Source organism: Pongo pygmaeus, chromosome 2 (genome assembly GCF_028885625.2).
Source record: "Pongo pygmaeus isolate AG05252 chromosome 2, NHGRI_mPonPyg2-v2.0_pri, whole genome shotgun sequence".
Lineage (NCBI taxonomy): Eukaryota > Metazoa > Chordata > Mammalia > Primates > Hominidae > Pongo > Pongo pygmaeus.
Genome location: NC_085930.1, coordinates 123,980,862 through 123,993,732, shown reverse-complemented (window position 1 = coordinate 123,993,732; position 12,871 = coordinate 123,980,862). Strand labels below are relative to the sequence as shown.

Here is a 12,871-nt window from a genome sequence, read left to right as displayed (position 1 = left end):
ATGGCCTCCAGCTGTATCCATGTTCCCGCAAAAGACATGATCTCATTCTCCTTTTGAACTGCATAGTATTCCATAGTGTATATGTATCACATTTTCTTTATCCAGTTTGTCATTGATGGGCATTTAGGTAGATTCCATGTCTTTGCTATTGTGAATAGTGCTAAAATGAACATTTGCATACATGTGTCTTTGTGGTAGAATGATTTATATTCCTCTGGGTATATACCCAGTAATGGGATTGCTGGGTCAAATGGTAGTCCTACTTTTAGCTGTTTGAGGAATCACCATACTATTTTCCACAATGGTTGAACCAACTTACACTCCCACCAAGAGTTTATAAGTGTTCCCTTTTCTCTGCAACCTCACCAGCATCTGCTGTATTTTGACTTTTTAGTAATAGCCATTCTGACTGGTGTTAGTTGATATCTTATTGTGGTTTTGATTTGCATTTCTGTAATGATCAGTGATGTTGAGCTTTTCTTCATATGCTTATTGGCCACATGTATGTCTTCTTTTGAAAATTGTCTGCTCATGTCTTTTGCTCACTTGTTACTGGGGTTGTTTGTTTTATTCTTGTAAATTTGTTTAAGTTCTTTATAGATGCTCAATATTAGACCTTTGTCAGATGCATAGTTTGCAAATATTTTCTCCCATTCTGTAGGTTGTCTGTTTGCTCTGTTGATCTTTTTTTTTCTGTGCAGAAGCTCTTAACTTTAGTTGGATCCCATTTGTCAATTTTTGCTTTTGTTGTGATTGCTTTTGACATCTTTGTCATGAAATTTTTGCCCATTCCTATGTTCATGATAGTATTGCCTGGGTTATTTTTCAGGGTTTTTATATTTTTTGGTTTTACATTCAAGTCTTTAATTCATCTTGAGTTTATTTTTATACATGATGTAAGGGAGGTTCATCATGTATAAACGAGGTAATGATGCAGCTTCAATTTTCTGCATATGGTGAGCCAGGTATCCCAACACCATTTATTGAATAGGGGGTCTTTTCCCCATTGCTTTTGTCAGTTTTGTTGAAGATCAAATGGTCATAGGTATGCGACCTTGTTTCTGGGCTCTCTATTCTGTTCCATTGGTCTATGTGCCTGTTTTTGTAGCAGCACCATGCTCTTTTGGTTACTATAGCCCTGTGGTATAGTTTGAAGTCAGGTAACATGATGCATCCAACTTTGTTCTTTTTGCTTAGGATTGCCTTGGCTGTTCAGGCTCTTTTTTTGTTCCATATTAATTTTAAAATAGTTTTTTTCTAGTTCTGTGAATAATGTCATTAGTAGTTTGATAGGAATAGCATTGAAATTGCTTTGGACAGTATGACCATTTTCCTTATCAGCTGAAGGAGCTTTTGGGCTGAGACCACGGGATTTTTTTAGAGGTAGAATCATGTTGTCTGCAAACAGGGATAGTTTGACTTATCTTCCTATTTGGATGCCCTTTATTTGTTTCTCTTGCCTGATTACTCTGGCTAGGACTTCCAATACTGTGTTGAATAGAAGTGTTGAGAGAGGGCATCCTTGTCTTGTACTGGTTTTTAAGAGGAATGTTTCTGGCTTTTGCCCATTCAGTATGATGTTGACTATGGGTTTTTCATAAACGGCTCTTATTATTTTGAGCTACGTTCCTTCAAAACCTTGTTTATTGAGAGTTTTTAAGATGAAGTGATGTTGAAATTTATTGAAATTCATTTCTGTATCATTTGAGATAATCAACTGTTTTTTGTCTTTAGTTCTGTTTATGTGATTAATTGCATTAATTAATTTTCATGTGTTGAACCAACCCCGCATGCCAGTGATGAAGCCTATTTGATCATGGCTTTTTTTACAGTGTTTGGCTGTCACTAGCTGTTACTAATGCTAATGTAAAGTATGTGCTTTGGGGCATTCTTAGAAGTGAGGGACAGAAGACACACTCAGTAAAATAGTCCCCTTGTCTTTAGTTGAATCTGCTCTTAATGGTGCATTCAGCTCATTAAATATTTGACCAGTCACCAGTCAGCATTCTTATAAACATGAAAACTTGACAATGCAGTCTGGGAACACAACATTTCTATTAGCTTTGAAGGCATATGGGGTGCAATTGAATTTTATAACACTGAACAGTGGAAACTTGATATTTCAGAGACACAGAATTAAGCCACTGGAGATAAAAATAAGGAGAAACTGAAGCACAATTCCTAGAAAATAGTATATCTAAAGAATTATTTGGAAAACCTGGTAATACCATCTAGGCTCAGAATATCTTAGACCATTTTCCAAGGTAAGGGCATCATCTATATAGTTTATCATTATTTTCTTTGTTTATACCACAGTGCTTGGCAATTTGCTGTCCAAATTTTTATGTTTAAGATGACCTTAAAAAAAATTAAGATATATCTACCAACACTGCCAGGTTCTGCAAATAGTATTTTTAACCTTAAACTGGAGGAGATTCTTTACATATGTGATCTTGAAAAGAGTTTTTGGCCATTATGATGCATGTTAGCACTTGCAAGTTGGTTTTCGTACTTAGCACACCAGATATGGTTGTATTTATTTTATATACTTTATCTGCAATTTAGAGAGCAAGCTCAAGGTTAATGGAACTTCTAGTCTTAAAATAAATCTTTTTGTGGCACAAGAATTTGAATTCTCAATAATTCAGCATGAAAACTTTCTTCTTTAGTTAAGTGTTCTATTTTAAAGGTACTAGGCCCAATATTTACTAACCTATGATCACTAAGGATAAAAAGTAAGTCATGTAAATCCCTGTAATAGTGTAAGTTTGGATTAATGTAATTGGTGATGAGCTTCAGTCCTCTGCCTAGCCTATGTTCTCAAGGAATAGGGTGGTATAACATACTTAGGTTCTTGGGGCGGGGTTGGCAGTGGGAAATCTAGGAAAGGCTTAAGGCTGGGAAGATTACAGCAAGTAATTACAAGTGGAAAAGTTGGCAGGAAATATCCATGTACCATGATTGGGTCTCCTGACCCATTCTCCATGGATCAAGACAACTATATATGACACCTACCAACTGGGAGATTTCTGGAGTTGTTGGTAGTGTCCTGGCCATCCCAGCCTGCCACAAGATTCAGAATTACCCCCATTAATGTTTAAGCAACAGTTTACAACCTCCAGGTAACATCAAACTATAACTGGAACCTGAAAGAATATGGGTCAATTAGCCAAATTCCTGGAACTCTATCTAGCTGCACAGGCTCATCTTAGTAGCAATATCAAAGTTGTATATTTTTCATCCTACTTAACCATGTTATGGTGGGATTTAACAGTATAGGTACTACATCATTGACTATAAGACACCATTGATTAAAGATGAAATATTACTTTAAATACCACTAATAAAAGAAAAGGAACTTGACATACTATAAAATGCTATCAATTATTGTTTAAATCCCAATTTCACATTAAAATGTGAAAAAAAATCTGTGTCTTGGAATCTATGAAATTCAGTCATTTAAATTGAGATAAAAACAGATGAACCTACATAAAATATGGTAACAATGTTTTGTCTTTTTTATGGTGTCAATTAAAGATTAATTTAACTTTGGTTTTAATGACAAACTCAGATTAAAACATTTTTTTTCCAAGATTTTGAGATCTTTAGATAGCTATATTATATTATACTTTTCTTCTGCTTCTCTTTTAGCCTAGCATTTTCTGTGCCATAGACTTTCTCAGGCTTCCAGTCTTAGTTCTGATGGTATCTTTCTATCTTGTCCTTCTTTATTGCCATATAGGGAAAAATTCTGCCTGATAGCACTATGTTAGCAAAAGCCAAAAAGAAGAAAGATTGTGATGATATAGTGCATGTAAATAACAATATTAAGACTCCCTTTGATGTTCTTTTCTCAAACATAAAGAAGTTAATTTTCTCTGTTCTCTCACCATTTTGCTACATTTAAAGTGATAAATCTCCTGCATGTTATTTGCTTGATTTTTGAAAAACTTCTTGAAGCTGTCAAAATGACTTTTAATAGTTTTTCTCTTATCGTGATTCTAGGCCAGTAATTTTGTGAAGAAGGGCCTCCAGCTTTTCAGCTTATTCTAATTCCTCCTAGGTTCCTGCCTGTAATTTGGTTTGAGCCCACATCATCAGGAAGGTCTCTTAGCAATCTCAGTAATAAGGTTGCTTACCCCTATCTCTTTGACCAATCAAAGGCTAAAAAAAATTATCTTTGGAAGTTCAGCTAAGTCAAGCTGCAGCTTTTCCAAAGTAAATTTTACTAACAAAATGGAAAAAAAAGCTTAAAAATATTTTCAAATAAAAATTTAAAGTTCAAATTCAAACATTTGTTTAGGTGAATTATTCATGTATTAATTCATTTAACTAACATTTATAGAGCCTCTGCAATGTCCCAAACACTGGGCTAGAAAGAGGAGATATCAAGATGAGCATGACTAGCTGGGAGACACACATGGCAAAGCGTGGTCATATTAGCTTCCACCGTGGGTCATGGGAGGAGGACAAAGGCAATAGTTAATGCCTTCAATGCCACCTGGAGAAAGAGCTGGCTTTAAGAGGCTATGACATCTTATCTGAGGCTGAAAGAATAGAATAGAAATATTCCCACAGAAAGTAATGGAGAATTTCCAGCCAAAAACCACCCTTGCGAAGGCCCAGGGGTAATGCTCCAGGGCAAGGTGAGTGTATGTCTGAGTTTGGTAAAGGGTGAAGTCTAGAGGTGAAAAAAAAAACGATGTGGAGACCAACAGGTACAAAGGCACTTGATCATGAGATTTCTGTGGGCCGGATTTTATCTTAAGGTAACAGGATGCTGCTGAAAGGAGGACCATAATGTGGTCAGATTTGCCTCTCGCAAGAGCAATCCTCATAACACAATGGTGTGACTGATGGATTGGAAAGAGGTTTTGAGCAAATATAGGAGAAGATATTACACCAAAATATACTCATAAACACGCAAACAAGGGATGATAACTTGTAAGAAGGCAGTAATCATGCATTGAACTTACTAGTTAAACTTGATAATATGTGTCTGGAATTCAGGATAGAAACTTGAGTTTGAGACAAACATTTGGGAATCACCAGGAAATAAATAATAGTTGGGATAAGAAAGTGAATGTCACCACTGTATTGCAGTAAAGGAGAGAGATAAAACCGTGGCCCTGAGCACTCTGGCATCTCATAGGCAGTTGGGTCAAGTAACACTAAGGAAGAAATTGCTTTCTGAGAGGTCAGAACAAAAATAAGGGGAGAGGATCACAGAAACCAAGGAAGAAAAATACACTGGTCAAATGATGCAAATGAATGTAATTATTATTTGGAATCAAAGTATTCCTTGGATTCAGAAATTATGAAAATTAAAGAGTATAGTGTGGACCATTTCACAGGTTGGTTGGAACCTTTTGCAGAACCATTAGCCCAGATTTTACTGTCTTATCTCAGACTGCACAGACCTTGGGAATTTCCCTATTTATGATCTTATTTGTAGTTCATCTTCTCTTCAAGAGAGCGAATAACTGCACAGTAGCCTAAGGAGCATCCCTTTAGCAGGTGAGAGCAGATAACTACTGTGCATGGTTGACTGCCTCTCCTGGTAGAAACAAACCATTCAGTAGTCCCCTGACTGTGCCAGAGTTGTTCCCCAGTAAAATTCTACCGCTTGACACTTATGAAGGTCAGAAGGTGATCTGCTCATATCCCCTTTCAGCAAGTGAACTAATAAATTGCCCTCAGTTTTGCTCTAGGCTTATTTTTTCCGAGATTAGTTTCTCCTTTAACAGGAAGAAGGTTAAAAACTCTTTCTCTGGCCAAAATATTGGCTTAATGTTGGCCATCTAGTACCGTGGTCCTCATCATTTTTGGCATTAGGAACTGGTTTTGTAGAAGATAATTTTTCCATTGACAGGAGTGTTTGGGAGGGGGATGGTTTCAGGATGAACCTCTTTCCACCTCAGATCGTCAGGCATTAGTTGGATTCTCAAAAGGAGTGCGCAACCTAGATCCCTGTAATGTGCAGTTCACAATAGGGTTCCCAATCCAATGAGAATCAAAAGCCCCTCTGAAATGACAGGAAGTGGATCTCAGGCGGTAGTGCTCGCTTGCCAGCTGCTCACCTCCTGCTGTGCAACCCGGTTCCTAACAGGCCATGGATGGTTACTGGTTTGCGGCCCCGGGGTTGGAGACCCCTGATCTAGTAGGTTTCTAATCATTGATGATTTTTATTGGCTTCTCTGAATATCTTAGTTATATACACTTTTAGTGTCACATATGAGACCTTCAATTTCTCAGCCAGTGTGTAGCCATTTGAATTTCTGAGTTCTTACTGGTTTCTACTACTAGAAACACTATATCATTTCCCCTGAATTTTCTTTCTTTGTTACTGACCTCCTGCCCATTCTCACCTTGACCCTTCTGGTTGTGGCAATCCCATTCTGTCCTACTTTTCTATTCTACTGACCCAGCAGAGCTAAATGCACCCTGACATTTTCAAGCTTACTTCTGAATCAGGCCTCTGACCTATATTACTTTCATAAATGATATGCCCTTTTTTCCCTCTTAAAAATTTTAAGACAAGTCATAGAAGACATAATATGCTTTATAAATTAAAGGATCCCCTCACCCCACATTATGGAAATATTATTACATACAACTTTTAAAACTCAAAAGTCATGCCTGTAATTCCAGTGCTTTGGGAGGCAAAAGCGGGAGGATCACTTGAGGCCAGGAGTTTGAAAACAACTTGGGTAACACAGTGAGACCCCATCTCTACAAAAAAAACATTTAAATAAAATTAGCTGGGCTTAATGGTGCACACCAGTAGTCCTGCTACTGAGGAGGCTGAGGCAGGAGGATTGCTAGAGCCCAGGAGTTTGAAGTTACAGTGAGCTATACTGTACTCCAACCTGGGCAACAGAGTGAGACCCTGTGTCTAAAATATTTAAAGTAAAAATAAAAATAAGTCAAAACAATGCATGAAAGGCAAAAAAAAGTTGTTATACTACCCCCGTATTTTAACATTTTGTTGAAATTCATTTTTAGTTTTATTTCTAGTCAGAGATATTTAAAATATTTGCTTTCAACACATATTGTACACATAATTTTGTATCATGACTTGTTCACTAAAGGTTTCTAAGTAGAAATACTAGCAAATAAATATGAGCAAAGTTAAGTGAAATTTTGCTTCAGTAGCAGTAGCTAGATGTTTATGTCATCATAATTTTAAGCCCTTTTTATACATAATTTTTAATCAACTTATTTTTTATTGAATTTTTAATCATAACGAGTGAACAGTTGTAAATATTGTTAAAATTGGCTGCAAGAAATAAACACTTTAAATATAACATGCAGAAAACAATATTTGTCTTTATTAGCTTCTTGGACTCAACTTGTGCTAATTCAGTATACAATATTTAATAAAATATTCAACATCTTCTATACATTTATTAAAGTGTTGTTTTAATTCTGATTGTAGAAGACTAGAAATCTTTATAATTATTTGTAATTTACCCAATTATGTATCAGGCCAGACCTTAAGAAAAGGAGAAATATTAGGCTAAAATATCAATGTTTTATTTGTCCAGGAACTTCAGTTTGTATCAGTTTGTATAAATTTTGCTGCCCCCAATTTTTTGATCCCCATTTATCTTGCAGTCTAAAAATACTTTCAACAATGGTAAAAAAAAAAAAAAAAATCATTCAGGCCATCATCATATTGGCTTTGTTACAGTCAATGATTCTCTGCTCCTCAACGGAGACCAAGCATTGCAGTCTAGGGAATCTTTCTGAAGTAGCAATGCCTGGTTCCTAATGTGTACTCTTCAAGCAGTATTTCCACAATTATTACCTCTTGATATAATCTAATCATTTACAGTTATGAATATCAAATAGCTATGTCCTAAGTCAACTGATTTGTCTCAATGAATTTATTTAAAAAAAAGATGCATTTGTTAAAAATAAAAATCCCCTAATTATTCCAATATACCACTGAAAATCTTTTCTTCTAAAATATTTAGCTTCTATAGTAAAAATCCTGTCTGGAAGACCTAAAATGTCCTATTATGGCTGAAATACTAAATTAAAACTTAACTGTTGTTGAAAAATGACAAAAATGCCCCATTTTATTTTAAATAAACTATGAATGTCTCTATTATACAAATAATGGAAACCTGAAAAATGGAAAATATTTCTGAATCTAATAACTCCTTTTTGAAAATAAATGACATGATTAAACATCACTTTTCTACATACGTGGTGTGACATTTTCATTTTGTTCCAAGGTTTTTACTTTGTGTGTGACTCTTGAGTTTGTAAACATGCCATAATATTTAGTGATTGTATAATGATGATTTCATGGTTCTAGCTTAGTATAAAGGTAGCTCGACAGAGCAGCAAAATCGATTTCCTTTTTTCCTTTGTGGAAAGAGACAAAAGGAAATTGAATGCAAAGTTTGCATTAATACCATATTAGAATTATGACTCAACAATCTGTTACACATGAAGTGGAAACCAGGTGTATCCAAGTGTTAGTTATTGTGCTATTATATTCAGCCAGTGGGTTAAGTTCAAACAAGCCTTTGCTTAACCCATGCCGTGTTGTTACCCACAATGTTCCAAATGCATATGACCTGACACTATCTCTTGTTGTCTCCTCTTGCCAAAGGTACTCAGAGGCAGGACTGTCCCTAGGCAAAATCGTGAAGTAGGTGAATCTTGTATTCATTCCCAACCCTTTTGCAATGAAAATCTCACCTTAGATTCTCTCCACCTCCCTCTCCCAAGGTACCTACTCCAGTTACTCATCCTCTGGATTTACCCTCTGTTTTCCAGGGAGCTCATGCTAACTCCTGTCCCCCAATCACTCTTTGAGTATATAATGTCCCTGCTTTGAAATACTCAGTAGCTCCCCAAGAGGAGCTGGACAATCAAGATCCTCCATCCTTACCTTTTGAGTCTTATTTCCCACTCTCCCCTCTACATGTTCTACTGAAAATAGCTCGCTCACCTTTCCATTTTTATTTACACACCTTTTTCCATAGTACCCCTTTTGCCTGAGCTGGCCTTGACCTCTTATCTCCATCTGTGGAAATTCTCCTCATCTTTCAGGGCTCTGCTCAGCTGTACTTCCCTACACGCCTTATCTGATCACCCCCAGCCTCTCTCATCTGCACCCCATCCATACCACTCATATGGCACTTAACACATATTGCTTTGTATTATAATATTTATGTATGTGTCTTGTCTCCAGGCACTGTGCTGGGCGCTTTACAAACGTAATCTCTTTTAAATTTCACAACAATCTGATGAGGTAGGTATTATTAAACCATTTAAAAGTTGAGGAAACTGCAGCTCAAATAGGTTAAATAATTTGCCCAAAGTCACACTGCTACAAAGTAACAGAGCTAGAACTTGAACTCAGGTATGTCTTATTTCAAAACATATGATTTCCACTGTACCCTAATGAAGTCAATTCCTTTCCATCTTCTGAAAGATAAGATGGGGGTTTAAGATGAAGAAGGAGGTCAATGTAGATTTTTTCCTTAACAAATGTGTGTTGAACAAAGAGAGTTTATTGATAATTACTGTATTCCTAGCTAGAATTGATTGGTTAGCTAGAATCTATGAGGAATTCAAGTAAAATGCAAGAAAAAATTCTCATCTTAAGTGGCCAGAACAAATAAGCATGGCATAAAAAGAATGTTCAAGACAGTTTGTAATTCGGGAGGGGCTAGATAGCATTGGTCTCTTTGAGCACCGTAGGAAAATAAGTACAAGGAAAAAGAAGCAAATGTGCAGTTGACTAGGGAAGGCTTCCTATAAGTCCCCAGTACTTAAACAATTTGAGATAATTAGTAGACTGAAGATATGACTATCATCCTAAATCTCTCATGCACTAATAATATCTCGATTGAATGTAAAGCCCACCTGTTTTATTCTGCCTGCAGTGCCGCATCTTGGATAAATTAGAGGAGAGAAGCTTAGTGTTCCTACGAGGGAAATCTAATTCCAAATGGACAGCTTTTACAACTGCCCTTTCTGGTGCCTGAGACCAGAGAGTTTCAGCTAAGCCCTAGACAGCTCCATTCTGTGTTCAGCCTAAGGCCAACCTCCAGCCAGTCATGTGGCAGAGCCTTCATCTTGGGAAGAATTTAAACTTAGAATCTTTGTTCATCTTGACACCACTATCTTTTTGCCTCTCCCATGGCAAAAAAACAAAAACCTTTTTTCTTTTCTTCTGTCGTATTCTATTCTCGTTTCTCAGTCCCTCAGCTTGTCACATTATCAGTTGCGTATTTCTTTAACATGAATGAGATTCATAAATTTAAAGAGGTCATGCAGTTATCATTAAACATGTGTTCTCAGTACACCTCTGTTAACTTCTGACAGTCATTTCAATTCTGTTTGCAAACTCCGTTTCAATTTATGTATGCTCCCTTTATACCAATTCCATTTGCATGTGGCTCTACACTTTTGTTCCTCATACCAATCTTCATAATAATTTAAAATTTATTATTTATGGAAATAATGCATGCAATCTAAGCTTGAAAGCAGCAGGCTATACTGTATATCAGGCCCTCTTTTAGAAGATTGAGAATTTTCATGTCAATTATAAGCTAAATTTGAGGAATTCAATGAGCCCAACAAGAAAACCATCCTCAACCACAATGGAAAAATAAAAAAACTCAAACAGGAAAGGTATTTTGTTTTCTTTAAAATGTCTATGGTTTCTTATCCTTTACAAAACTCTTCATAGCTCATCCACTATTTTTTCTAACTTTTTATTTTGAAGAATTTATAGACTCACAGGAAGTTCCAAAATAAATATACAGTGATGTCCTGTTTACCTTTTACTAAGTTTCTCCCAATTGTTATATTTTAAGTAATTATAGTACACTATCAAAGCCAGGACATTGATGTTGATCTAATTCAGTTTTAAATTCTAAAAAAGAAAAAAAAAATCCACAAGTGATAACTGTCCAAGTTATCACTTGGACAGTTTTAAATTCCACTCAACATTGTAAGCATTGTAAGTATTAACCATGCTGACAGTCCTAGTAAACAAAGGATGGTATGCCCATATGGCCACAGAGAAACTTTCCCCATATTGTTGGATATTGATACTCAGGTCTAATTTAATTCTTGGGCCAATGTCATAGCCGAGGAATGGAAAGGAGTCCATATCAGAAGACTTAGGTTGAAATCTGGTTCTGCCTCCAAATGTGTGATCTTGAGCAAGTTGCTTGACCTTTCCAAGCTTCAGTGTCTTCATCTATAAAATGGAGAAAATACTCCTCCTGCCTACTTCATAGGATTGTTGTGAGGATCAAATGTGATGATGTACATGAAGGAACAAGGTAGACTGTGAATCAGCACTCATGAAGTTTATATTCTTTTCAGAAACTATATCCAGTTATAGAGAAGTGTACTTTTTCAGAGGTGGTCTTATTCCTAAAAACAAAACGTAACTACCTCCTTATTAGCCATGTGTTCTAGAATTTTCTTCATAAGTAAATGACCTCCCCTTTCTATCACTCCTGTTAAAATAAGAAATAGCAATATATCAAAGAAGCACTCTGGACTCTACCTACGCTCCCCTTAGGCATATGGTCTATTTTTAAATAAATACTTTTTAAAACATTTTCTTCTTTAAGATTGAATGCATTTTAAGTAGCTTTTATTTTTATCCTAACTGCAGGATTCGTTCTTACTTTTTTATCATGCCATGAGATGTACAATAGGTGTTCTTGACAATAGTGTGAAAATATAAGAATGTGAGGTTAGACAGTGGATGTTTTAAGAAATAAAAATGGAAATCATCCAAGCTGCACCATTTCTTAGTATGTCTGAATATATAATTTAAACTCCCAACTCACTGGTATATTCTGGTTTGTGGATAGTAAAAATGCTAGCCTTGGCAGTAAGAGTAGAGATATACATAGGAGAAAATAAACTTAAATCATGGAAAGTAATGATAAGAGTCTTTGTGTGTACTAAATGTTTTGGACACCACAATAAAAATGTTAAGATTTATTTTCTTCCCTCTTCATCCTATATACAGGCTGGCATGGCTTTGACCTATGACCCGACAGCTGCCATACAGAATGGGTAAGTAGATCACATTTTCTCTATTTTAATTGTGAATAGATCTTTGAGCTCTGAATCAACACCAAAGAAAAATGTTAAAATTTGTTTTGCTTTTGTTTTACATCCTTAAACACAAAGTTTAAAACAAGCATTTTTCATCATTATAATTTTTTTCATCCTATAAGTTATTCTGACCTCCCATTCTCACAATGCCTCTGCCCACATTAAACCCTGTTCTCTCTCTCTCTCTCTCTCTCTCTCTCTCTCTCTCTCCCCCACCCCCCCCCCCTTTCTCTGTCTTTGAAGAACAGGTAAAGCTAGGCTGAGAGAATAATAACTCTAGAGTTAGCTTTCAAACACTTTTTGGTGTGTGCCCAAGTCAATTTATTCTTTCTTTCTGGTGATCAGGGGAATGGTAATCGAGGAAAGTCAAGTTGGTAACTCAGGTGATTGCATCTTCATTTTCATAAGCATCTGGAAATTTGTATCCACCTACTTAGAACAAGTCATATAGCTTAAACTTCCTCCTCTGAAAAACAAGTGTGAAACTACACGGTGTGGCAACTCTAAAATTCTGTGACTTCTAAATATCTTTCGTTGAAACTTTCTTCTTCCTTCCTAATCTCTTTGCTTAGGCTGTCTTGTAATTGACAATAATTATTCTTTGGTTGATTGCTTATTTCTTTTCACTGTCTTTTATTTTGGAATTCTCCATGGCTTTCAGTTGTCTGTCTTTCAGTCTCATTATAAAGGCCTCATTGAAGATCAACATAGAGGGTAGAATGAATTAAACTTCATTTTCTATTTTGTCAGTTGCCTCTAA

General features: G+C 36.0%; 1 protein-coding gene across 19 annotated transcripts in view; it reads left to right on the top strand.

Moving 5' to 3' along the window:
• The window catches only part of RBMS3 (RNA binding motif single stranded interacting protein 3), a 764,097-nt gene that overhangs the window by 613,943 nt on the left and 137,283 nt on the right, over positions 1-12,871 (top strand). For all 19 annotated transcript variants that reach the window (XM_054479599.2, XM_054479608.2, XM_054479604.2 and 16 more), the window contains one exon: positions 12,023-12,069. In XM_054479599.2, coding sequence (XP_054335574.1) covers positions 12,023-12,069 — 47 coding nt within the window. The remainder of the gene's footprint in view (positions 1-12,022; positions 12,070-12,871) is intronic.